Source organism: Pholis gunnellus (assembly GCF_910591455.1).
Source record: "Pholis gunnellus genome assembly, chromosome: 20".
NCBI lineage: Eukaryota > Metazoa > Chordata > Actinopteri > Perciformes > Pholidae > Pholis > Pholis gunnellus.
The window spans coordinates 19,885,409-19,911,842 of record NC_136547.1 but is presented as its reverse complement, the minus strand read 5'-3'; the positions used below and the strand labels follow the sequence as shown (position 1 = coordinate 19,911,842).

At 43.4% G+C, this 26,434-nt stretch overlaps 2 protein-coding genes across 9 annotated transcripts in view; one reads left to right on the top strand and one right to left on the bottom strand.

Annotated features, from left to right (window-relative positions):
* unm_hu7910 (un-named hu7910) overlaps positions 1–19,240 on the top strand; it is a 28,319-nt gene extending 9,079 nt beyond the window's left edge. For 2 of the 8 annotated variants that reach the window (XM_079181375.1, XM_079181374.1), the window contains 22 exons: positions 9,423–9,473; positions 9,803–9,910; positions 10,073–10,117; positions 11,291–11,326; positions 11,641–11,685; positions 12,003–12,032; positions 12,115–12,147; positions 12,269–12,304; positions 13,241–13,288; positions 13,406–13,486; positions 13,987–14,028; positions 14,122–14,207; positions 14,324–14,410; positions 14,508–14,658; positions 14,757–14,893; positions 14,986–15,084; positions 15,422–15,511; positions 15,728–15,865; positions 16,120–16,255; positions 16,459–16,550; positions 17,724–17,857; positions 18,107–19,240. In XM_079181375.1, the coding sequence (XP_079037501.1) occupies positions 9,423–9,473; positions 9,803–9,910; positions 10,073–10,117; positions 11,291–11,326; positions 11,641–11,685; positions 12,003–12,032; positions 12,115–12,147; positions 12,269–12,304; positions 13,241–13,288; positions 13,406–13,486; positions 13,987–14,028; positions 14,122–14,207; positions 14,324–14,410; positions 14,508–14,658; positions 14,757–14,893; positions 14,986–15,084; positions 15,422–15,511; positions 15,728–15,865; positions 16,120–16,255; positions 16,459–16,550; positions 17,724–17,857; positions 18,107–18,257 (1,856 nt within the window). In that variant the 3' untranslated portion in view covers positions 18,258–19,240. Of the gene's footprint in view, positions 1–1,125; positions 1,171–1,261; positions 1,304–3,544; positions 3,593–3,715; positions 3,758–4,295; positions 8,394–9,422; positions 9,474–9,802; positions 9,911–10,072; positions 10,118–11,290; positions 11,327–11,640; positions 11,686–12,002; positions 12,033–12,114; positions 12,148–12,268; positions 12,305–13,240; positions 13,289–13,405; positions 13,487–13,986; positions 14,029–14,121; positions 14,208–14,323; positions 14,411–14,507; positions 14,659–14,756; positions 14,894–14,985; positions 15,085–15,421; positions 15,512–15,727; positions 15,866–16,119; positions 16,256–16,458; positions 16,551–17,723; positions 17,858–18,106 lie in introns of those variants that run through there. The other 6 variants (XM_079181369.1, XM_079181373.1, XM_079181372.1 and 3 more) reach the window with 5 other exon arrangements.
* A 2,081-nt stretch (positions 19,241–21,321) lies between these two features.
* Positions 21,322–25,750, bottom strand: LOC306712212 (clavesin-1-like; the record flags this gene model as incomplete). Its single annotated transcript, XM_079181387.1, has 7 exons — positions 21,322–21,400; positions 22,418–22,644; positions 22,877–22,987; positions 23,475–23,649; positions 23,918–24,036; positions 24,833–25,003; positions 25,652–25,750. The coding sequence occupies 7 exons, from the start codon at positions 25,748–25,750 to the stop codon at positions 21,322–21,324; spliced, it is 981 nt and encodes a 326-aa protein (XP_079037513.1).
* Positions 25,751–26,434: the final 684 nt, after the last annotated feature.

Below are 26,434 nucleotides of genomic sequence, written 5' to 3'. Positions count from 1 at the left end.
TTAATTTATTTCTGTAAAAATCAACTTTCAGAGACTTTAGTCATCTTCACTCTTTCATGTTTGAATTCATTTCTTTGTCATATTTATATTATCGTCACTTAGAGATGCAGAGACTGTTTTAAAAACAGAGATTCTCTTAAATCTGACATTTAAATTTTTTAATTTATCTCCCGATAGAGAGGTTAAGTCCCGCCCCCTTCTGGTGGAATCATGGGACCTTATCTTAGAAAGATGATCAACAACGAGAAACAAATAACTTTGATCCCGTTTGAATTGTGCCGTGAATCACACACTTGATGTTTGTACATTTAAAAGATAACTTTGCTCGTGAAAGTCGCATTTTGTCGTAAAAAGTGTTGAAGTATCGGACTGAAAATACGTAATTAGAAAGAATAATCACTCATAAGTGTCGTAAACTGACGTCTCTCTGATAAATGAGTCCATGATAAAAAACGCATCAGGTAAAAGATAACGTTACATTTGGAGCAATGCTAAGTTAGCTAGCTAGCTAGCTTGCTAGCAAGACAAGCTAACGGCCGTGTTGGTGTTGATGAGAGATGTTTCACACAAAACTAAAATAATCTACGACAAACTGAGACTTTCTTGACGTGCAAAATGATTTCTTAAATTGACAAACATCACTTCAAACAGGATCAGAAACAATATTTGTCAATATTTTTTCCATTTGTAAGCTTCTCTACGAGCTTAATTTCATTATTTGCACAAAATATAAACTATAATCTGTAAGAAAATAATCCATATTCCATTATTTAAAAAGGGGTCAGGGAGCAGAAAGGCTCTAAATAACATCATAAGATGAAGAACAGACGATCTCTGTACATTTGATTTATCCGTCTTGTACTCAATCAATCAGACTGTTTTGTGTATTCCGCTGTGTTCTGTTGATATTAATACGACTCACTTCTTATTAACGACGCCTTTCTGCCTGTAAACCACTGATAATCACAGATTTGTAGATCTTATAAATGTGATACATTGACCACGTTTGCGTCTCAGTGTTTATGTGCTTCTACAGTTAATAACATCAGCTGGTTGTGACGATATAAAAGCAACATCTCTCGCGTTCCTTGTGTTTAGCCGTGTTTCCTCTTCTGTTCTGCTCAGATGAGAAGAAGTTAAAAGCTCTCAGGAGAGACAATCTGAGGAAAGGTACCGTCATAAAAGTGTGTGTGTGTGTGCATTTTCCTGCTCTGATGCTAAGCTAACGGCTAACAGATCCGTCTGTTTGTAAACCTTGTAGAGGACAAGAAAGAGGTGAAGAAGAAGAAAGGTCAAAGTAAAGGTAGAAACCTTTGATTCTCAGCTGTACTAAATCTGAACGGGTTTCAATGAGGTGTGAACCAAAAATAACACAACCTGCTTGCTTTTGTCCACTGAGTTGTTCCACTTTATTTATATTTGTCGTGTTGTTGTTCAACCTTGAAGTAGTTTAAAACCCTCTGAACCCCAAAACACGCTGGCAGGATGGAAAAGCATGTTTGTTTTTAAACAATTGCCAAAACCGCACCGTTTATCACAACCAGAAGCCGTAAAAAATGTCTTTATTGCCAGATCTTACATCTTTCCGACGGTCCTTGAACACATCATGTGTGACCAACACTTCCGTCAGAAAGCATCAACCAAACCTAAGCTTAAAACATTTCACTCTTCATGTTCTCATTATAAATGTCTCCTAATAAAGCCTTCACTTTAACCAGAGTGTGTAAAAACATTAAATTGTGAAACTATGACGTCATGATTGATTCATCTGAGACCAACAGTCATGTGACCACAGATCAGATTAATAGTTTAATATTTATAACATGTAGAGACTCCATTTTGTTTCCCACATTGGTAACACCTGCAACATGTTGAATATTTAGATTCTATTGTTCTCCAATTTCTATAAAATATATAATCAAATAAATTAAACTTGTTCTTCTTTTTAATGATGTCATCGTAACTGTGTTATTCTCACTAAAGACATGTTCTAGTTCTCTCTACTTCCAGTCATGATGGTTCTGTTTTCATAGAGAAGCAGGACTTTTGTTTTGTAGCTTAGCGGTCTGTCAAACGTTGACCAGTTCAGTTGCTCAACAAAACCTGGCGCCTGCAGACACATCACACACTTCCTCCTTTTGGTTTAATGACTTCCTCTTCTGTGTTTGAAGTGGAGGAAGTGAAGTAAATGTTTCCTTCAGGTCTCTCTACCGATGTCGTCTACCGATGCATTTCATCCTTTTAATGTCTCTGGTTGTCGTTTTATGGTAATATTGGATTTACAGTATTTTTGCCTCACATTTGTGAGGTATTGTCTGTGTTCAAAATCGCAAACTAACACACTATTAAAATACGACATAAGTATGTAGTGCGTTCCAAACTGGGTTTTATGAAGGCAGAAAATGCCCAAATGTAGCAATAACGTCTCGGTATGAGACGAAGCTGCAACCACAGACTGAATATAAGAAGTGGACGTAATCATGGTGAATTCACTCTTTGGTTTGTGGACGTTTTGAAGCCTCGAGTTCGGCGTTTTGGCCGTCGCCATCTTGTTTTTTTTGCAACCAGTGAACAGGAAGTGACCATATCTGGACTGAGGAGTGACGTAGAGACGCCGTATACGTCTCTGGTAGAGACCTGTCAATCACCGTGTAGCCCCGCCCTAAATGTACTGTAGAAAATTTAATATTTATTTTAATTTACCTGTCTGCTGGTAATATCATACTTAATTGTTAATTAAATAAGCAGTATTTTACTGATTGCGATTTCGAACACTGGATTATTAAAACACATTAACTTATTTTATTTATTAATAATTTCTCAATTGAATGTACTTTACTATATTACAATATCTACCTCACCATTGTGATATGAGGTATTACACACTAATCTACCGGCTGACATCACTTCTGTTTTTAGAGTCGATCACCTTTTTTTGCTTTGGTGTGTGTTTGTGGTGACGTTTGCTAAAACTTGATACATTTCCAGAAATTTGCCACGGGATGTTTGGGAATTTTGGGAAATTTGGAGAAAAATAAATTCACAATTACAATATAAAAATTGTAGCTTTTTAATAGTAAACTTATTTTTTGAAGGGGGGGGGGGATCTTAATTAATCTAAATTAATGCAGTTTTGGAAACCTTATTTTTTTTAGATTTCAATTCATTTTTCAAAATATAAATGGTGTCTTTTTAAAAGTGAACCTATTTGGGGGTAAATACACAAAAGGAGGAAATCAATGGAGAGGAGCTGGAGGCTTTTATTTTCAAGGGGGGGGTCATATGTTATTTTTTGTTGTTGTTGTTCAAAACAATGTTAAATGAATCAATTCATTTAATTTTAGATTAAAGATTTTTTTTTAGAAGGGTTTCCAATTGTTTCTGCTTATGATACATCAAATAACCTTCCATTACATTCCTGTTAATTCCCTTGAATATTTCCAGAATCTTGCAGCCCGTAGTTGTAGCTTCTTTGCCTGGTTGTGATGATGTGACGGTTTCTTTGGCTTCAGTATCAAACAGTTTTATGTGTTTTTCGTCCTAGAAGACGAGACGTTAGCGGACTCAGATCAAGAGATTAAACTCCCAAAAGGTAGATTTGTGTGTGAGTTAGTTTGCGATATTAATCTCTCGTCATATCCGTCTGAATTTGACTTATTTATTGTCTGCAAATGAGTTCACCGTGTGAATAAATAATCTTATATTTGACCTCTAGCTGAAGCAGAAGAGAGTTCTGCTAGAGAGAACACAACCAGAGGTACGAAAACGAGCCGCCTGCACGTCTGAAATAAAGACTTTTCTTTGGCTGTGACTTGATGTTTTTAAGGCACGGCTTTGGTTTAACAGCTGATTGATGAAAGTAGATCCTCTGTGTGTGACCTTTTATTGGATTAAATCCTTTTTATTGTGGCCTTGCTGACACAAATAAAGAATTAAACACTATGAACGTAAAGGAGTGAGCAGTATGATGTATTCTGTGAAACAATATAAAGGCCATGTTGTTTATAATATGGCACTTATTAATTTAATAACTAAATAAACACATTTTAACAGAAGTGCATTTGACACAATTAAACTCAATTAATTTTCTTTTTATTAACAAGGACTTTGCTCTTCGGTGTACCAGCATGTCACGTACTTTTCTAACAATTCAATTCAACTAAATGAATTGAATTGAACACCTCCCGTGTTGTTTTGTGTGATCACGTTAACAAGTCGATGGCGTGTTTCAAGTCATAACTGTGAATCACATCCACACTGCACTTTAAAGTTCCACCTTGAATCCAAAACCTCAGACCGTCCCGTCAGAGGAGCCCGGCTTCGCTCCGCTCTGAGGGAGGAGCTTAGGATGATCCACGAGAAGATGGAGGCCAAGAGGATCGCTCGCATCGCCCTGGCTGAGATCAGGGCCTTCCTCGCCGAAGAGGAGGAGGAGAAGGAGAAGTCCTGGGCGCTGAAGATGAAGACGCTGGAGGCTGCACAGGAGCAGATGAGGGAGGAGAGGAGGAAGCAGGCGGAGAAGGCTGAGAAGGAAAGGATGGAGAAGGAGAAGGCTGAGAAGGAAAGGATGGAGAAGGAAGCGAAGGAGAAGAATGAGAAGGAAAGGATGGAGAAGGAAGCGAAGGAGAAAGCTGAGAAGGAAACGATGGAGAAGGAAGCGAAGGAGAAAGCTGAGAAGGAAAGGATGGAGAAGGAAGCGAAGGAGAAAGCTGAGAAAGAGCGGTTGGCTCGAGAAAGGGCCGAAAAAGAGAAGCAAGAGATGGAGAGATTGGCCAAAGAACAAGAGAGGGCCGAAAAGGAGAGGATGGAGAGGGAGAAGGAACAGTTAGAAAGGGAGAGGATGGCCAAAGAAAGAGCTGAAAAAGAAAAGCTGGAGATGGAACGCATCGTTAAAGAAAGGGCTGAAAAGGAAACGCTGGAGAGGGAACGAATGGCCAAAGAAAGAGCTGAAAAAGAAAGATTAGAGACGGAACGAATGGCCAAAGAAAGAGCTGAAAAAGAAAAGCTGGAGACGGAACGCATCGCCAAAGAAAGGGAGAGAATTGCAAGGGAGAATGAGAGGATGGAGCGAGAAAGGGCTGAAAAAGAAAAGCTGGAGAGGGAACGAATGGCCATAGAAAGAGCTGAAAAAGAGAGGCTGGAGATGGAACGAATGGCCAAAGAAAGAGCTGAAAAAGAAAAGCTGGAGAGGGAACGAATGGCCATAGAAAGAGCTGAAAAAGAGAGGCTGGAGATGGAACGAATGGCCAAAGAAAGAGCTGAAAAAGAAAAGCTGGAGAGGGAACGAATGGCCAAAGAAAGAGCTGAAAAAGAAAAGCTGGAGAGGGAACGAATGGCCAAAGAAAGAGCTGAAAAAGAAAAGCTGGAGAGGGAACGAATGGCCAAAGAAAGAGCTGAAAAAGAAAAGCTGGAGAGGGAACGAATGGCCAAAGAAAGAGCTGAAAAAGAAAAGCTGGAGAGGGAACGAATGGCCAAAGAAAGAGCTGAAAAAGAAAAGCTGGAGAGGGAACGAATGGCCAAAGAAAGAGCTGAAAAAGAAAAGCTGGAGAGGGAACGAATGGCCAAAGAAAGAGCTGAAAAAGAAAAGCTGGAGAGGGAACGAATGGCCAAAGAAAGAGCTGAAAAAGAAAAGTTGGAGAGGGAACGAATGGCTAAAGAAAGAGCTGAAAAAGAAAAGATGGAGAGGGAACGAATGGCCAAAGAAAGAGCCGAAAAAGAAAAGCTGGAGAGGGAACGAATTACTAAGGAAAGAGAAAAAGTAGCCAGAGAGAAAGAGAGGATGGAGAGGGAACGCATCGCCAGGGAAAAGGCAAGAATTGCTCAGGAGAAGGAGAGATTAGAGAAGGAAAGAGTTGCACGAGAACAAAAGGCGAGGATGGAGAGAGAACGACTGGCGAAGGAAAGAGAGAGAATCGCCCGGGAGAAGGAGAGAATTGAACAGGTGAGGATGGAGAAGGAAAGGATGGAGAGGCTGAAGCTCGCCAGAGAGAAAGCTGCTCGGGTCAAGATGGAGGCGGAGAGGCTGGCGAAGGTAGAAACGAAGAAACCAGAACTCCCGGAGAGGAAATCAAACGCTTCCCAGATGAAAACTTTGGAGGAGAAAAGCAACCGAACGAGTGCGTCGGCGGTCAGGAGGGAGAAGAGCGTGGTGCAGGAAAAGATGGCCGCCGGCGGGAAGAAGAAATAACTCTGTGGATCTAAGATACTCCTATAAATGGTGCTAAAACAGTTGAAGCTAACGTGTGAAATCTTGCAGGTGAATCCTCATTTGATAGAGTAAGGAGGTTTTAGAGGACAGTACATTAGCTGTAAATCCTAAGAATTGAATATCAAATTTGTTCTTGCTTTTATCACGTAATTTTTTTGCTATTAAGTAAATATTCTGGAAAAAGGTCTAAATATTAAAGGTATAGGCTGGCAATTTCCTTGTTTATTTTCTGTTTCACGTCGCACTGGACACTTATTTTTACATTATTTTTAGTATTTTTAGTTTAGTCCTTTACAGAAAGAAACAAACTAACTGTAAATGTAGTCGTCAATAAATGTGGGTATTTGTAAAGACGTGCTTAGCTAGTGTAGCTACCTGGGGCCGGTATTTCAAAATGATCTCATAGGATTGTATTGGTTGGATTGGATTTAATTCTGATCTGAAAATCGGGTAACTCAAAGCAGCTCCAAAGCTGGCTAGCCCGCTAGCTACTTACCATAGAGGTCAATGGAGTTAAGTTAACTCCAGTTAGCATTACCTCAGCTTAATTAGCAATTGTTAAGCGATTGTTTTAAGTAAGGCGGCAACCTCCGGGTCTGACAAGTGAAGCCAAAGCGTGTTAAAGCTGCATTCTCTCTAGTGTCCACCAGGGGGCGACTCCTCTGGTTGTATAGAAGTCTATGAGAAAATGACTCTACTTCTCTCTTGATTTATTACCTCAGTAAACATTGTAAACATGAGTTTATGGTCTCAATCTCTAGTTTCAAGTCTTCTTCAATACAGCATGATGTTCATTTAGTAAATGATGGTCCATTTAGAGTCACACAGACCATAAAGCAGGGGATGCTTTAGGGGCGGGGCTACACAGTGATTGACAGGTCTCTACCAGAGACGTAGACGACGATTCAAGTATCTGGATAGCGAGACATGTTGGTTGCCATCTGTCCTACAAATGCTTCATATTAGACAAACATTTACTTACATTTGGATGCAAAAGCTGTGCTAACGCTAGCTCCTGTTGGCAAATGGTCCGCCATGTTTGTTTGTTTTTTATTGATGACATTAGCTTAACTCCGAAACAAATTACCATTTATATCAATGGTGACTTTCTGCTGATTGTTCTGATATATTCTGCTGCTGCAGAGAGTTTAGTTCTCAGAATTGAACTTTCTTTTAGTTTTTTGTTGACAATGACTTTGGCATTGTCTAAGTTTGGGTACATTAGGCTTTGACACTTATGTAGTAAATAACTTTAAAAAAAAATATTAAATATCTGCATTTCCTCGACACTCCAACGACGACTGTCAAAAGAAATGTCCAGTTTGAAAGAATTCAACGTTGATTTAGTAAAAACAAATCCAATGAATCACTATTTAAACTAAGTATTTTGTGTTTTTCTTTAGGGTGATGATGTCAGTTTTAGGTACTTAAAATATGGAAAGAAATCTTGAAAATCCTGAAATGTGTTTTTTAGGTAAAAAGTCACAAAAGAAGAGTAAAAAAGTGTAATATTCTTTAGAAACACTCAGATTTCTTCCTGCTGTTTGTCTGTTGGAAGCGTCTTGCTTCAGTTTGGTTTGATGTAACTATAGAAGATCTTTTATTTTGGTGAAGAAAACATGTAAATCTGAGAGGAAGTAGAGGACGCTGTCTTATCTCATGATGCCAGCCTCTCATTGGTTCTCTGAATAGTTTTAAATAAATGCAGATTTAATACAAAGTCTGTCATCAGGATTTACTTTGGAGGGATGAAGATACAAAGCTGAAATGAAAATAATCCTGTGGCCTTTGATATTGAGTTAAAGGTTAATAGTGTCGTCTTACATGATGCAGGGATTCTTTTACAGAGCTTACTTGAGAGTTTCATTTGTTGTGTTTTTTTTAATGTCTTTAACTCAGATTTTTGTTGTTTTCCTTCAAAATGTGAGAAAGTCTTCGTTGAATAAATCTAAATTGAGATAAGTTGTGTCTTCCTTGTTGGTGAAATGTGGCCTGAAGTGTAAACCTCTTTTCTAAAGTGTGTTCCACAGTTTAAAGAACATCCTCCTCTTCCTCTGCTCAACGTTATCTCTCTCCACCACGGCTTCCTCCTCTTCACTCGTTCGTCTTCTCAGCTCGTGTTTCCTTCCCAAGAAATATAATCAGGCTTCTGTAACTCCTGAGACACGAGACGAATAAATGTTGGTTTTAGATTTAAACTCCCACCGTTCTCCATGAGGCAGTGTACGTTTATGTATTAATGATCCTTCTCATGCTGTTTTTATGTCTTCTTCATCACATACAAAATATCATTAGCATTGTTTAAGTTTGGGCACATTTAAAAAGCTCCAGTGTCGGAAAGAAAAGGTTTCCTGTCTCGACTGTTTCTTTCACGTCGCAAGTTAATAATTATCACGTTGAGTCAAATGTTCTGGGAAAGTTTCAATATTAATCCAGAGAGCTACTGTTTTACTCAGTTGTTCCTGTAATTGTGTTCATTCTCTGGTATCTCTTGTCTGAGTTCATAACATCATCAGGAGGAGCTTTCACTGTATTTAACAAGCCACACGTCGGCTGGTTCGCCGCAGCCGTATGAAAATACACAGCCCAAAATAAACAGATTCAGCTGAGATTTCACTGCAATAAACAGATAAGAAAGATGCTGAAATAACGACGCAACGATGCAGGTTTTGTGAAAAGTCTGAATTCATGTTTTCTTCGTTCTCTCCTCAAGACGACAAGTAAACAACTTTTAAAATGCTTGTTTTCTGAGTGGAGTCTGGATCGATCGGTGCTATGCTAAGCTAACGTTGTAGCAGCTCCATCGACACTCAACACGACGTCATAAAGGCGTAAATACGGCAGCGTAGTTATTGTTTGGACCATCTGGTTTATACTCGTATACTTGTACATAGTTTCTGTGTACTAGTATGAGGCATCGTAGAGTTGTGGGTGAACACAGACGGATATATCGTTCTGATTCAACGTCAGGACGACAGTGATGATGGTAGTTGTTTGGTAAAACGTGTGATGAATGTAAAACCACACACACACTATATGTACCGTCAGCCTTTTCATCAAACGTTTGAGCAGAAGCTCTTTATTTAACGCTGCTGCACTGAACTGTTTGATATAATGAGGTATTTACTGTCTATAGTTTCTATGTATCCCAAACTAAGGAAGCACTTTTGGTAAAAACACTGTTTTCACTTTAACCTCATATTCCACTGAACAGGGCTGAAGTCTGCAGAGAGACCACGTGTGGGAGATTCACCTGAGAAAACAGGTGAGGAAATGATCTCACACACACACACACACACACACACACACGGTAGAAACGTGACAGTCGAGCTGAGGGTGTGTCTGCAGAACGTTAGCTAAGACGACCGCGTTACACCAACAAAGCAGCTCCACCCGGACACACTGAGGCTTTAAATCAACTCAATTCATCGCTCAGATAATTCATCAAGCAAACTTTCATCGGTTCCACCTGAACAACGAAGACATTATTAAATGATTCAACAACAATTACAAGATCAATCCATGGAGTTTACAGCTATTTATTTTTGGTTGAAACGTTATTAAATATATTATACATCTGCTTTTAAAAACCAGAAGAGACCAGCAAGCGTCCGGCTGAAACAACCAATCAGCAAGCTGCAGAGCGACAGGGGGCGGAGCCAACACGAGCCACGTCGACCGAAACCCCAACCAGTGAGACAGGTGTGTTTTGTGGCGCATATGTTTTTAATGTATGTGCATTCTTTTCCTTTGCTTTCAATAAATGGTCCCAAATACCAAATGCAAAGCATTGTGGGAAATGTAGTGCTTCTCATTCTGTTATTTTAATCCGAACATTATTTCTGCTTTGTTTGACGTCCTCAGAGAGCGGCCCGTCATCCGTCCACGACGATGATGATGATGATGAAGGTATGTGTCTGCATTGTGGCAGCTGAGTGAGGAGGAACATGTTGTTCTCACTAACTGATGAAGAAGAGCAGAAGTGAATGTGTGTTTGTATTTAGATGCTCTCTGAGCTGCTGTGATGATTGAATGCTACTCATTTCCTCCTCGATGCTCTTCAGCTGATTTGCTTCATCAGGAGCTCTGAATGGACTAAACTCTGTGGACACCTGTCCAGATATTTGAGTCTACTTTAGGTCAGAGTCTGTTCCCGTAGTTTTACTTCTGATTTATCTTGTAAATCTGTATTTTATAGTTAATATTCTTAACTTCTTAAGACATGTGAAAACTTACTAAATGATGATTCTGATATTTTAGATTTCATGAAGGGAAATCTTAATGCTACAGCACTCAGTGATCATTTAGATATATCTAGACAACAACAGTGTTCGACAACCCTTTCTTAGGTGCACAAAGCCAACTTCATGAAGAAATGGTTTTCCCCAGTTTGTTGTGGGAGAACTTGACCTCAACCCCATTCAGCACCTCTTACCGCCGTCTTGTATTTTGACCGTTGCCATCTTGGTTTTTGTCAACCAAAAGTGGCTTGAGAGGTTGGAGCTCCAACCGAACGCTGATAAGATATTTTGAGTCGATACAAAATGTTCCAATTAACTTTCATGAAGTGAAAACACTGTGAAAGGGTTAAAGCTGTAAAACGAAAACAGGGGACAACAGCCGGACCGAATAACGCAGAGTAACATACAGGTCGCATCCTGTCAATCACTGTGTAGCCCCGCCCCTAAAGCATCCCCTGCTTTATGGTCTGTTTGACTCTAAATGGACCATCATTTACTAAATGAACATCATGCTGTATTGAAGAAGACTTGAAACTAGAGATTGAGACCATAAACTCATGTTTACAATGTTTACTGAGGTAATAAATCAAGAGAGAAGTAGAGTCATTTTCTCATAGACTTCTATACAACCAGAGGACTTAATGAACAGTTCTCAGGTGTCCACATACTTGTGTCCATGTCGTGTGGATAGCAGACGCTTGTTAAATGAATGCTGAATACCTTTTCCTGTGACGTCTGAATGTTACCTGCTGCCTGCTCCTCACTGTGCTTCAACCTGTGTGATCAGCTGACGTGATGATGTCACAAAGGTAACTTATTTACCTGTCTGTGTCTGATCCAGTCTCTAGATCTTACGATGTGGAGTCTGACATCCAAGGTTGGTCCTGCAGATAGTTTAGCGGCTCTGCGGCTGTTGTTGGACGTGAAGCTGTCTGCGTGTTGTTTCTCTGTTTGTTTGGAGTCTCAAACGTCACCTGAGTCTGCTCACTCACTTCCTGTTTGTCTGCTGCAGGACTAATGTTACTGATTACTTGATGGTGTGTGTGTGTGTGTGTGTGTGTGTGTGTGTGTGTGTGTGTGTGTGTGTGTGTGTGTGTGTGTGTGTGTGTGTGTGTGTGTGTGTGTGTGTGTGTGTGTGTGTGTGTGTGTGTGTGTGTGTGTGTTTTAACCTGTGTGTCTTGGCATTTCTAGCTGCCGTCCCTCTCCCTCCATTGGTGGAAGAGGACTTTGTTCCAGGTCAGCTATACAGTGTTTTATTTCATGTTCTTCAGCGGTGGAGGAAGTATTCAGATACTTTACTGTAGTAAAAGTACTAATACCACACTGTGAAAATACTCCACTACAAATATAAGCCCTGTATTCAAAACCTTACTGAAATAAAAAGTGGTTAAAGTACTTAAAGTAAAAGTATTGATTGAACATTCAAACATAAAAAGTACAATAATTACGTCTCTGAGATGTAGAAGAGGAAAAGTATAAAGTAGCATGTAAAATGTTCAAAAGTACAAGTACCTCAAATGACAGTACATTTACAGAGTAACTGTCTGTTCCAGATGATCCTCGAGACAGCCTACATCCACATGGTGAGTAAAGTCTCTTCTGTCCGCTGCTTTCAATAAAACTTCATAGTTTTCATAATAATTCACTTTTTTAATCTTATTTCAGAGGATCAAGCTGAAACCATCGACACAACTGGAGGTGAGACATTTAAATACAGGATGCGATTTATTATCTACAGTCCACATTGTAGTAATAGTAACGACACAGTAGTATTGTTATTAGAGTACACTGAACGGATTATTTCTGTTTCCTGTTGCAGTTCTGGTGGAGGAGCGGCTTCCAGAGGAGAGTCAAGGTGAGTCAGACTCACTGTCAGGGTTAAAACCCCTCAAAGTCTTGGTCTCGTCTTGGTCTCGACCCCTCAAAGTCTTGGTCTTGACTTGGTCTCGACCCCTCAAAGTCTTGGTCTTGACTCAGTCTCGACCCCTCAAAGTCTTGGTCTCGTCTTGGTCTCGACCCCTCAAAGTCTTGGTCTTGACTCAGTCTCGACCCCTCAAAGTCTTGGTCTCGTCTTGGTCTCGACCCCTCAAAGTCTTGGTCTTGTCTTGGTCTCAACCCCTCAAAGTCTTGGTCTTGACTCAGTCTCGACCCCTCAAAGTCTTGGTCTTGACTCAGTCTCGACCCCTCAAAGTCTTGGTCTCGTCTTGGTCTCGACCCCTCAAAGTCTTGGTCTTGTCTTGGTCTCAACCCCTCAAAGTCTTGGTCTTGACTCAGTCTCGACCCCTCAAAGTCTTGGTCTTGACTCAGTCTCGACCCCTCAAAGTCTTGGTCTCGTCTTGGTCTCGACCCCTCAAAGTCTTGGTCTTGTCTTGGTCTCGACCCCTCAAAGTCTTGGTCTCGACCCCTCAAAGTCTTGGTCTTGTCTTGGTCTCGACCCCTCAAAGTCTTGGTCCTGACTCAGTCTCGACCCCTCAAAGTCTTGGTCTCGTCTTGGTCTCGACCCCTCAAAGTCTTGGTCTTGTCTTGGTCTCAACCCCTCAAAGTCTTGGTCTCGTCTTGGTCTCGACCCCTCAAAGTCTTGGTCTTGTCTTGGTCTCGACCCCTCAAAGTCTTGGTCTTGTCTTGGTCTCGACCCCTCAATATTGAAGCACAATAAAAGAGATGAAGCTTGTTTTGCAGCTCTGGATATGAATATTATCCAGCGTTATCACTGATGTCAATGATTGCTCTGATAATACGTCTTGTGATCTGAACGATGAGCCTTGATATGGTGTTTCTGTTTGTTCTGTAGCCGACTCTGGACAACACTTGACGAGCTCCAAGCTCACACAAGAATCAGGTACGTTGTCTAAATATCTTGAATCTACATCAGCAGCACACGTCTGAGGACAGAAGGTGTTTCGTTCTGGAAGTGTTCTAGACGTGTAAACACATGAAATGTTCTTCTATCCGTCAGAGCCAGTTGTGGAAGCAGAGAACCAGTCAGAACCACCAGTAGAACCAGAACCACAGAGCGACACACCGAAGGAGGCAGAGGGTGAGCACACACACACACACACACACACACACACACTATCCAGGTTATTTAATTGTTCATGAAACATTTGTCAAGCTGCTCAAAGACAATATAAACGTAACGCAGCAGTAAAACAGCACCATCTAGTGGTTAGCAGAGGGATGACAGCTTGACCGTCTTCAGGGTTTGTAATCTAAAGTTTCTTCTCACTGAGAAGTATTCAGAACAAATAAAAAGTACTAATACCACGCTCTGGAAATACTCCACCACTAGTTGACGTCCTGTAGTCAAAGTACAGAAAAACAAGCTTTTAGTTTTTCAGCTTTAGTAAAAGTGTGAGTGTTAGTTTCTGTTTTCTTGACTTTGAGCGATCGCTAATATGTCTAAACACACATTTAAATAAATCTATTTAGCTCTTTCTGACCCGGTGAAGGTCTTCTCTTCACTCATGTTGTCCACACTGACTCTAGGATCTCTACACATGGTGAATATTGAATGTTGAAGTGTCTCCTGTGTCACAGGGACAACAGGGAAACATGCCGAGGAGAAGCTCAAAGAAAAAGGTGAGAACCCCCGAGGAGTATTTCAAACAAATACATGAATAATATCAAGTTGCTTTTGTGTTTAATTTCTCTTTTCTGGTCTTTGTCCTCCAGCAAAGAAGAAGAAACCAAAGCTGTTGAATAAATTTGATAAAACGATTAAAGCGGAAATCGACGCTGCAGAAAAACTTCGTAAGAAGGTACGGCTTCCTGTCCGCCACGTACCGATCAATCGATGTTTGTATAATTATCTTCCAGATGTTTACGATGTTAACGCGCTTTATTAATCTTTTAACGACCGGACTTCTGTCATCAGGGGAAGCTGGAGGAGGCTCTGAGAGCCTTTGAGACTCTGGTGCAGCAGCATCCACAGAGCCCCCGAGCCCTCTACGGGAGAGCCCAGGTACCACACAGTACTACCACACAGTACTACCACACAGTACTACCACACAGTACTACCACACAGTACTGACTCTCCCCTAACCGTGCGTTGTCTCCAGACGGAGGACGACCTGGCTGAGAAGCAGCGTAGTAACGACATGCTGCAGAAAGCCATCAACAGCTACAGAGAAGCTGCTGAGCTTCCTGACGTGACCTCTGACCTCCTGAGAGCGGCGCTGAAGAGACGAGCAGAGCGACAGCAGTTCCTGGGTGACACAAATACTACAAATACTTCTTTCCAGGCGTGAACCTTGTTGGTTACTTCCAACGCAGCGTCGAACCTTCGTTCCGTTGTTTTTCTCCGTCAGGTCGGATGCGCGGCTCTCTGGCGACGCTGGAGAAGATGGTTCAGATCTTTCCAGAAGACATCGGGCTGAAGAACGAACTGGGCGTCGCCCACCTGCTGCTAGGAGACAACAAGGGCGCCAGGAAGGTCTTTGAGGAGGTGTGTGTGTGTGTGTGTGTGTGTGTGTGTGTGTGTGTGTGTGTTGAAGTGGTGTCCCGTCCTCGACTCTGATTGGTCGTCTGTCCCCACAGGTTCTGGAGGTTGCTCCTATCAACGGCTTCGCTAAAGTTCACTACGGCTTCATCCTGAAGTCAGAGAACAAGATAGAAGAGAGTATACCCTACCTCAAGGTACACTTACGTATATGTAGTATAAATACATCTATAATGTGTTTATTTAGATCAAGAGATTCAGTGAAATATCAGCTGCAGATGTTTCATCTCCTCTCCTCTCCTTGTTTCCTAGCTTTGTCTCCTCTCTTCATCTTCTCTCCATCTTTCTTCTTCTTCTCTTCTAATTTCACGTGTTGATTGGAAAAAGAAAATGTTATTTTCTTGTTGTCTCTCTTCATCTCAGCTCCTCTCCTTGTTTCCTCTACACGCCTCCTCTTCTCACCTTGTTTCATCTCCTCTTCTGTCCTCCTGTCCTCTCCTTGTTACCTCATCTCCTGGTTTCTGTCTCCTTTAGGAGGGTTTGGAGTCGGGTGAACCAGGAACAGACGACGGGCGTTTTTATTTCCACCTGGGCGACGCTCTGCAGAGAGTCGGAGACGAAAGAGTGAGTGAAGTCACGCTACGCTACGCTACGTCGCGTTACGCTACGTCACGTTACGCTACGGCGCGTTACGTAACGTAGTTAAATTATAGAATAAATGTTATTACTGTAAACCGTTACAAATATGTAATTAACTTACAGTTATTAATCAAAATGTTGGAGATTACAAAGTCCCTCCCTCCCTCCCTCCCTCCCTCCCTCCCTCCCCCTCTCCTCCAGGCCTACCACTGGTATGAGTTGGGTCACCAGCGTGGTCACTTTGCGTCCGTGTGGCAGAGATCTCTGTACAACGTGGACGGACTGAAGGCTCAGCCGTGGTGGACGTCCAGAGAGACGGGGTACAGCGACCTGGTCAGGGTGAGCAAACCCGTCGGCCCCTCACCTCCTCCACGAGGCCTCAGGGGAACTCATCGTTACTACTCGTCCTCTTATCAATACTCTCAGTATTACAATAATCCACATTTCTTTATTCTTATCTGTAAGCAAATAGTGTTTCTTGAGCAGCAACACAAGAAGTTCTCTCATCTGTAAAAGTGTCAAACTAACGATGCTGCTGCTGTCATGTGATCCTAAATACATCAAAGTGTAATAAACGTGTGTTTGTGTCTCAGGCGTTGGAGAGGAACTGGAAGACGATCAGAGAGGAGGCTCTGAACGTGATGGACCACAAGACGGGTTCCTTTGTTCCTGAGGAGGAGAACCTGAGAGAGAAGGGGGAGTGGGGCCAGTACACCCTCTGGCAACAAGGTACACACCACACATACACGTTAACACATTAATATATAAAGGTGCTCTTTTATGTGTCATGCAACACATTTAGCACAGACATCAGTATTTATCAAACTCACTTTGTCGGTCTAATTTGGAGAAATGAAATAATAATTGATCATTAAAATATGAACGTTAACTGAAGCGTTGATGAGGTTTGAATGTATTTTGTGTGTTTTTAGGGAAGAAAGTAGGAAACGCCTGTCAGAACGTCCCAAAGACCTGCTCACTGCTGGAGAGGTTCACTGAGGCCACAGGCTGCAAGAGAGGACAGGTACACACACACACACACAGGTACACACACACACACAGGTACACACACACACACACACAGGTACACACACACACACAGGTACACACACACACACACACAGGTACACACACACACACACACACACAGGTACACACATACAGGTACACACATACAGGTACACACACACACACACACACACACAGGTACACACATACAGGTACACACACACACACAGGTACACACACACACACACACAGGTACACACACACAGGTACACACATACAGGTACACACACACATACACACACATACACACGCATACAGGTACATACACAGGTACACATATACAGGTACACACACACGCACACACACATACAGGTACACACACACACACAGGTACACACATACAGGTACACACACATACAGGTACATACACACACACACACAGGTACACACACACACACACATACAGGTACACAACACACACACACATACACATACAGGTACATACACAGGTACACATATACAGGTACACACACATACACACACATACAGGTACATACACACACGCGTACACACACGCACCCACACACACACATACAGGTACACACACACATACACACATATACAGGTACATATATAGAGGTACACACACACGCACACACACACAGGTACACACACACACACACACATACAGGTACACACTCACACCTACAGGTTCATATAAGCACAGACACATATATACATACACGCACACACACATTTACAGGTACACACACACACACATGCAGGTACACACATACAGGTACACACACGCACACACACACACACACATACAGGTACACACACGCACACACATACACACACACATACAGGTACACACACACACACAGGTACACACACTCCTTGTCTGCTCAGCTTGAATTTAGAAATAAATGTGTTTTTATTCTGAAGCAGGAAACGTCTTAAAATAACTGATCTGATTATTTTTAGTAAAAACAAGAAATAATCTGAGAGTTTTAATCTTTTTAATACGTGTGTGTGTGTGTGTGTGTGTGTGTGTGTGTGTGTGTGTGTGTGTGTGTGTGTGTGTGTGTGTGTGTGTGTGTGTGTGTGTGTGTGTGTGTGTGTGTGTGTGTGTGTGTGTGTGTGTGTGTGTGTGTGTGTATATATGTGTGTGTATGTGTGTGTGTAGATCAAGTTCTCCGTGATGCACCCTGGTACTCATGTGTGGCCTCACACTGGACCCACTAACTGCAGACTGAGGATGCATCTCGGCCTCGTGGTTCCTAAACACGGCTGCAAGATCCGCTGCACCGACCAGACCAGGTACTGCTCTTCATCATCATCTTCATCATCATCATCATCATCGTTAGGAGCGCTGTGAGAGAGTTGCTTCGTACGGGGATCGAACCCTCGACCTTCCCGTCAGCAACACGCTCTAACGTCTAATGTCTGTCTGCTGATTTTAACTTTGAAATTGATGGAAGTGTGTTTGGCTCTTCTCCTTCTCCTCCTTCTCCTTCTCCTCCTCCTCCTCCTCCTCCTCCTCCTCCTCCTCCTCCTCCTCCTCCTCAGGGAATGGGAGGAAGGTAAAGTGCTGGTCTTCGACGACTCCTTTGAGCACGAGGTGTGGCAGGATGCCGACAGCTACCGGCTCATCTTCATCGTGGACGTGTGGCACCCGGAGCTCACGGCCCACCAGCGCCAGAACCTGAGCCCCATTTAGACCAGGACCCGCCTCAGACCGGTAAGAGCCTGACGGACTTATCGGAGCGGCTGGTTCTTCTTCTGCTGCGGATAAAAAAGACTGAACTGTTGAAGGATCGAACCGCCGGACTGAAGGAAGGAACCGAATAAGTTACTACTGACTTTACAGCCCGTCACCTGAACACACGCGGTACGTGTTCTAGTCCTGATCCACCCTCAGGGTTCTGGTCCAGGGTTCTGGTCCAGGGTTCTGGTTTATCTTTGGCCCAGAACAGCTGGTTTCTGGTTTCTCTACCTTCAAAGAAACAAAACATTTCCACATCTAGAAATCACACTTTGAACAGACTGTGGTTCCTCTCCTCATCTCCTCTCTTTGGTTCCTCTCCTTGTCTCCTCTACTTGGCTCGACTCCTCCTTTCCTTCTATCTCATGTCCTTGTTCCCTCTCCTCTCCTTGTCTCCTCTGCTTGTGTCTTCCCCTTTGTCTCCTTTCCTTCTCTCTTCTCCTCATCTCCTCTCCCCTTTGTCTCCTCTCCTCATATCCTCTCCTTGTTTCCTCCCCTCTCCGTTTCTCGTCTCCTCTCCTTGTTGCCTCACTTCTCCTTGACTTTTCACCCTTTAACCAAAACCCAAACATGCTGTACGAGTTCTAGTCCTGATCCGCCCTCAGGGTTCTGGTCCAGGTTCTGGTTCTGGTTCTGGTCCAGGTTCTGGTTCTGGTCCAGGTTCTGGTCAAGTGTTGGTTCAACGTAGATTTTTTTCTAGTTTGTTTAAATGTAGAGAAACTAGAAAGCAGCTGTTGTGTTGAAAAGATCAATATTAAAAATAAAAACACTAAAATGTTTACTTTAAAGCGTCTCTCACGGTTTTCATAATGTTGTTGTTTATGAATCAGAAAGCCTTCATTTTTACCACTGATGAGTTTTTCTTTCATCACATTTGCACAGAAAACAAAGAAACATGATGTTACTAAAGATGATTTATATTTATATTAAAAATGAATAAAAACCACAAAAATAAAGTGTTTTTGTTTCTTTAAGAGTTCTTCTGGTTCTGTTTGATCCAGATTAACTGGTTCTCCTCTGGTTCTCTTCTGGTTCTCTTCTGGTTCTCTTCTGGTTCTCTTCTGGTCCTCTTCTGGTTCTCTTCTGATTCTCTTCTGGTTCTCTTCTGTTCTCTTCTGGTCCTCTTCTGGTTCTCTTCTGATTCTCTTCTGGTTCTCTTCTGTTCTCTTCTGGTTCTCTTCTGGTTCTCTTCTGGTTCTCTTCTCTTTGTCTCCTGTCCTTGGCTCCTCTCATTTCCTCCCCTTCTCATCGTTTCCTCTCCTTGTCTCATCTCCTTGTTTTTTATCCTCGTCTCCTCCCTGTTTTCTCTCCTCTCCTTGTCTCCTCTGCTCGTGTCCTCCCCTTGTCTTCTCTCATCTGTTTGTCTCCTTTCCTTGTTTTCCCTCCTCATTTCCTCCTCTTTCCTCTCGTTGTTTCCTCTCCTTGTCTCATCTCCTCGTCTTCACACCTCATCTCCTCTCCTTTTCTCATCTCCTCTGCTCGTCTCCTCTCCTTGTCTCCTCTCCTTGTCTCGTCTCTTTGTCTCCTGTTTTTTCCTCCCCTTTACTCTCGTTGTTTCATCTCCTCCGTTTTCTCTCTTCTCTTTCTCTCCTCTCCTTGTCTCCTCTGCTCGTCTCATATCCTTGTCTCCTCTCCTTGTCTCCACCACGGTGAGTATTGTGCCTTTCAAAATAAGAGCCCACTACCCGGTGTGGTTGGTGTAAATGTTTATTGTCTACATTCATTAAAGTAAATACATTAGTAGAGTGAAGCCCTGAAGACGAGTCCTGACAGACGTTAACCCGCCCAGATATTTTCAAAGTAAAAGCCTCAACCTGACGAGTTGTTGAATTTGAAACATTCTACGAAGATAATTAGACTTTAAATATCTAAATACGATCGGTTAAGTGTGTTCTATTTTTTGCAGTGTAATAATACTTTATTAACAATAATATACAATCTTCATAATAATACGTTGATAAAAACAATCTTTCCCTTCGAGGTTAAAGGTGATAATTTGGCATCCTCTGGTTTCTTCTTCTCTCCTTTCACTCCGGTAGAACCGTTTGTTTCTTTCATGTGATCCGGTTTAAAGCCTCGGCTGATTTAGTGGCGACGTGTACGGTGCTTTTATTTTGAAGGTATTGTTCACAGTAGCTGTGATTTTTTTTACATTTTTTTTACATGAAATAAAAAAGTTGAACTGATTCTACCAAAGTGAAGTTTGTTTTTCCTTTGAAGTTCCTTCTCTTTCAGATTATCGGGACGTATTTTGATTCATACGTTGAGGAAACGAACTTCACATTTTAGATTCACAGCAAAGATAAACGTTTGGTTTCACCAACAAGGATTCTCTTTAGAATTAAATCATGACTTGTGTTTATAAAACTCAAACTTAAGCCTAAATTAAACAAGATTCAATTAAATAAAAGCAGAAAATAAAGCCTGATAAATAATATTTACAATAAAAAGCTCTAACTGGTTCATCCGAGTCCTTGTTGGTGGAACCGGTTTGAAATGTTTCTGAATGTTTAATCGTCTGTTCGTCTCTGAGGTTTAAATAAAGTTTCACTGATTGAACGTGATCGCGTTGTTTCCGCAAACATTCCTGAATGACTGAAATAACAAAACTTGAAGCAGAAGACGACGACACACACACACACACACACACACTTCAGAGAGTGTGTGTGTGTGTGTGTGTGTGTGTGTCGTTGTTAGACATCCGTGGACAGATGCTGCCGGCTGAAGAGAGGCATTAGACGGCTCAGAGACAGACTGTGTGTGTGTGTGTGTGTGTGTGTGTGTGTGTGTGTGTGTGTGTGTGTGTGTGTGTGTGTGTGTGTGTGTGTGTGTGTGTTGGACAGGAAGTTCAGTCACTGTCAGAGTTCAGGTCAACAGGACTAAAAGGACGCGAGTTCAAATCCACCGGCTTAATACACAGCTGGTTTGTGAGCGAGAACGTGTGTGTGTGTGTGTGTGTGTGAGAGAGACGGTTCTTGTGTGTGTGTGTGTGTGTGTGTGTGTGTGTGTGTGTGTGTGTTCAGTCCAGGGCCAGTAGCGGTGTGCTGGTCTCTCTGTCCGTTTGCCGGAGAGTTCCTGGTTCCACCGCCGACTGAGACCTGAAACACACAGAGAGTAATACTTATGAGTACTTATGAGAGTAATACTTATGAGTACTTATGAGAGTAATACTTATGAGTACTTATGAGAGTAATACTTGAGAGTAATACAAATATATAGTAGAAAGTACACTATGTATAAAGGCAAATCACTGTCAAAATCCTCCTCATCCTCCTCACCTCTTCATCACCTCCTTGTCTCCCCCCCTCCCCCCTTCCCCTCCGCCTCCTCCTCCTCACCTCTTCATCACCTCGTCTGCCCCCCATCCTCCCTCCCCCTCCGCCTCCTCCTCCTCCTCCTCCTCACCTCTTCATCACCTCCTTGTCTCCCTCCTCCCTTCCCCTCCCCCTCCTCCTGCTCCTCACCTCTTCATCACCTCCTTGTCTCCCTCCTCCCTTACCCTCCCCCTCCTCCTCCTCCTCACCTCTTCATCAGCTCCTTGTCTCCCTCCTCTCTTCCCCTCCTCCTCCTCCTCCTCACCTCTTCATCAGCTCCTTGTCTCCCTCCTCCCTTACCCTCCCCCTCCTCCTCCTCCTCACCTCTTCATCAGCTCCTTGTCTCCCTCCTCTCTTCCCCTCCCCCTCCTCCTGCTCCTCACCTCTTCATCACCTCCTTGTCTCCCTCCTCCCTTACCCTCCCCCTCCTCCTCCTCCTCACCTCTTCATCAGCTCCTTGTCTCCCTCCTCTCTTCCCCTCCTCCTCCTCCTCCTCACCTCTTCATCAGCTCCTTGTCTCCCTCCTCCCTTACCCTCCCCCTCCTCCTCCTCCTCACCTCTTCATCAGCTCCTTGTCTCCCTCCTCTCTTCCCCTCCTCCTCCCCCTCCTCACCTCTTCATCACCTCTTCATCAGTTCCTTGTCTCCCCCCTTCCCCTCCTCCTCCTCCTCCTCACCTCTTCATCACCTCGCTGCCCCCCCTCCTCCATTCCCCTTCCCCTCCTCCTCCTCCTCCTCCTCACCTCTTCATCAACTCCTTGTCTCCCTCCTCCCTTCCCCTCTTCCTCCTCCTCCTCCTCACCTCTTCATCAGCTCCTTGTCTCCTCCTCCTCCTCCTCCTCCCTCCCTGACGTGCAGGGCGTCGTAGGTCAGCGTGTACTCCGTCTCGTCGCTGTAATCCGGTCCGAGCAGCGTTCGGGCCCAGATCCCCATGTCGTACGGAGGGAGAGTTCCTCCAAACTCTGAGGGGAGACACTCGGGCTGGAGGAGCTGGTGGAGCGAGTTCAGGTTGTTACCATGCAGGAAGATCTGAGGAGGAGAGGAGAGGGGGAGGAGAGGAGACAGGAGGAGAGAGGAGAGGAGGGAGGAGAGGAGAGGAGACAGGAGGAGAGAGGAGGAGAGGGGAGGAGGGAGAGAGGAGAGGGGATGAAAAGAAGGGAGGAGCGTGTTAATAATCAAAAGGAAACAATGAAACGTAAAAAGAAGAAGAAGAAAGTTCATAAACAACAGAAGAAGAAAAGAGGAAACAGTGAGTCTTCACCCGTTTCCTTGTCTTGTCCTTGAGGAAAGGTTTGATGATGGTGTACATGGCGTGAATGTACCACGGCTGGTTCACAAAGTGGATCCCTCCAAACCGGGCAGGGAAACTGTCCTAGAGGGGAGGAGACGAGGAGACGAGCAAAGAGGGGAGGAGACAAGGAGGACAGAGGGGAGGAGGAGAACGGAGGAGATGAGAGGGGGGGGGAAAGGATGGAAACAAGGAAAAGAGAGGAAGAAGTAGAGGAGACAAGACGAGGGAAAGGAAACAGGAGAGGAGAATAAAGGAAAGGAAACAGGAGAGGAGAATAAAGGAAAGGAAACAGGAGAGGAGAATAAAGGAAAGGAAACAGGAGAGCAGATTAGAAAATGTTAAAGTCTGTAATCAGTTCAGTTTTATTGATTTGAGGAAGAAATTAAAAGATCCAGTGATTGACAGGAAGTGATTAAAGGGATACCTGAACAGGTGACAGTATTGATCAGGTGTGTGTTACCTGAACAGGTGACAGTATTGATCAGGTGTGTGTTACCTGAACAGGTGACAGTATTGATCAGGTGTGTGTTACCTGAACAGGTAACAGGATTGATCAGGTGTGTTTTACCTGAAGGCCCTCGATGGCCAGCTTGAGGATGTTGGGCGTGAGCTTGGAGGCCTGTTTGAAGGAGAAGTTGCTCCAGTCGATGATGAGGACGAAACCGTTGATCTGGAGCTCAGGGTTCTCAATCAGAACCTCCAGAGAGAGAAGGATCGCCCGCAGGATGTCTGTGAAGGAGTTCCTGATCGAGGAGGAGGAGGGAGAGGAGGAGGAAGAGGAGGAGGAGGAACACACATGGATCAACAGCTCATCAATAGTTAAAGCGAGCGTGACGCTGCAGGTCTTAAATAAACACTGATCCAGAAACGACTCATTAAGCGCTTTGTGTTCTCAATCAATAGTGTGTGTGTGTGTGTGTGTGTGTGAGAGTGTGTGTGTGTGTGTGTGTGTGTGTGTGTGTGTGTGTGTGTGTGTGTGTGTGTGTGTGTGTGTGTGTGTGTGTGTGTTACCTGCTCTGGTCCCAGTTGGAGGCGAACAGGATGAGTATTTTTCGGCCATGTTGGTCTGGAGTCTCCAACACGCCGGGGAAACCGTCCATCAACGCCCGTTTGATGCCGGGGTCGTCCACCTGAGACAAGGAAGCAAGGTAACGAGGAAACAATAGAGGACAGTTTACTGTGTGTCTATTTAAGGAAAGGAAACAAGGAAATAATCTCAATCTGGTGTAGGGTTAACTATGTCAGCTACTTTTATTTAAAGAAATGAAACAAGGAGGATAAAGGAAACAGGAGTGGGAACAAGGAGACAAAACGTAACAAGAAGAGGAGACGAGACAAGACCAGAGGAAACAAGGGGAGGGGAGAAAACACGAAAGGAAACAAGGAGACGAGACAAGATGAGAGGAAACAAGTCAAGGAAAAGAAACAGGAGAGGAAACGAGGAGACGAGACGAGAAAGGAGAGGATACGAAACAAGACGAGAGGAAACAGGGAGGGCAAAGAAAAGGAAACAGGAGAGGAAAGAAGAGGAGATGGAGAGGAAACAAGGAAGGAAACGGGGTATGACGAGACAAGATGGGAGGAAACGAGGAGAGGAAAGAAAGCAACCGGATACAAGGAGATGAGAGGAAACAAGGAGGACAAAGGAAAGGAAACAAGGAGAGGAGACGAGACAAGACAAGGGGACACAAGTAGAGGAAAAGACACGGGAGAGGAAACAAGGAGACGAGAGGAGAGCAAACAAGGAGAGAAAAGGAAACAGGAGAGGAGTCATGGACTGTACTGTTGGATTCTGACAGAAAAAGGTCTCATGTCTCTGAACTTCTGTGATGTTTTTCAGTCAAACTGAAGGAACTGAAGCCTTCAGAGGAAAGGCCTCTTGCCAAGGACACATCTGTGATCCCTCCTGTCTCTTTGAACCCAGACCTTGAAACTCTGGAACATGTCGAGGTTCTGCTGTCTGAACTGGAAGTACTGGGCCAGCAGCCTGAAGGTCTCCGTCTGGTCGAACTTCCTCGCTCTCAGGAAGCGGAGGATGAAGTCGTCGTCCGTCCGCAGGAAACCGATGTCGGGCCGCGTCACGATCATGTCCCGCACCTCCGATCAAAGAAAACACGGATCAATCACAGTGATCGAGGACGGGAGCGGCGTCCAATCAGAAACACGGATCAATCACAGTGATCGGGAGCGTCCTCCGATCAGAAGACTAAGTTAGAGACTTTTTGTCCTTTGATTCATTATTAATTGGTACTTTTCAGCAGACTGTAATTGGATGCTTTTAACGGATTGGTATTTTTTTAAAGCTCTAATTAAGTCAGAAAGAGAAAACAATTATGTGAAGTTATGAGGAACAAACTGATTTAAAAAGTCATGAAAAACAGGAGAGTCCGACTAAAGCGTCCGTGAGTTTTGACAGAAAGTAGACCTTTGTGGTTTACGGGGACCTCGGTCGGTAGGACGAGTGTCAACAGTTACCGTTAGCATGCTGCCTCCTACCTGCTGGATGTCCTGGTGCAGCGTGTCTCATTGAGCTCTATTGTACTTCTTACTGTACTACATCTCAGAGGTACATATTGTACTTTTTACTGTACTACATCTCAGAGGTAAATATTGTACTTTTTACTATAATACATCTCAGAGGTAAATGTACTTTATACTCTTCTACATCTCAGAGGTAAATATTGTACTTTTTACTAGTGACAGTTACCGCTAGCATGCTAACCTTAGCTAGCGTTAGCCGCCTACCTGCTGGATGTCCTGGTGCAGCGTGTCGGGGTTCTCGTTGAGCTCTAAGCGAGCCTTCTCCGTCGTCTCCGAGCTCAGGCCGGCGTGGAGGTGAGTCATCGTGAGTTCGATTCCCGACGTCCAAAAAAACGTCGGCTCGTTTCTATTCCAACGCACAGTTTGGTTTTAGGTGTACAATCTTGTGGCTTCGTTGTTGATTTGGTTGACACAATCTTATTTGCTGTCTTTTGAATTTAAAACTCCATATTTACAAAATAGAAGTCAGTAGGAGACAATCGTGGTCGTGTTGGATACTAATAATCGTGAATCAACAATCGTCGCTGCTGTCTTCCAATCCCATCATTGGTTTTCTGAGGAAGCTGAAAGTTTGTTTGTTTTTACGCTGGATTGAAATGTTGACTTTGTTTTGGGGATGTTTGGTTTAACGTACAGCACATTAAAATAAAAAAGTCACATTCCCATCCTTTTTGTCCTAGTTTTGTTGCCGTCCTGCGTCTCTCGGCTCCCTCCTCCTCCGGCTCTCTGTCATCTTTAGGATTCTGGTTCGATCAGTCGACTCTCTGATGACTCATGACGATGAAGATGAAGAAGAAGAGTCCTGTTGTTCTTCAAAGGTCAGTTGAGGCAGCTGGGTCTGATGTGGAGAGAGAGAAATATTAGTACAAGGTTCATGTGTTTTTAACCAGGAAGTCCTCTATCTCAGAGGTACATATCTACTGTACTACATCTCAGAGGTATATACATATTGTGTTGATATTAATATTGAAAAATTTGAAATAAATA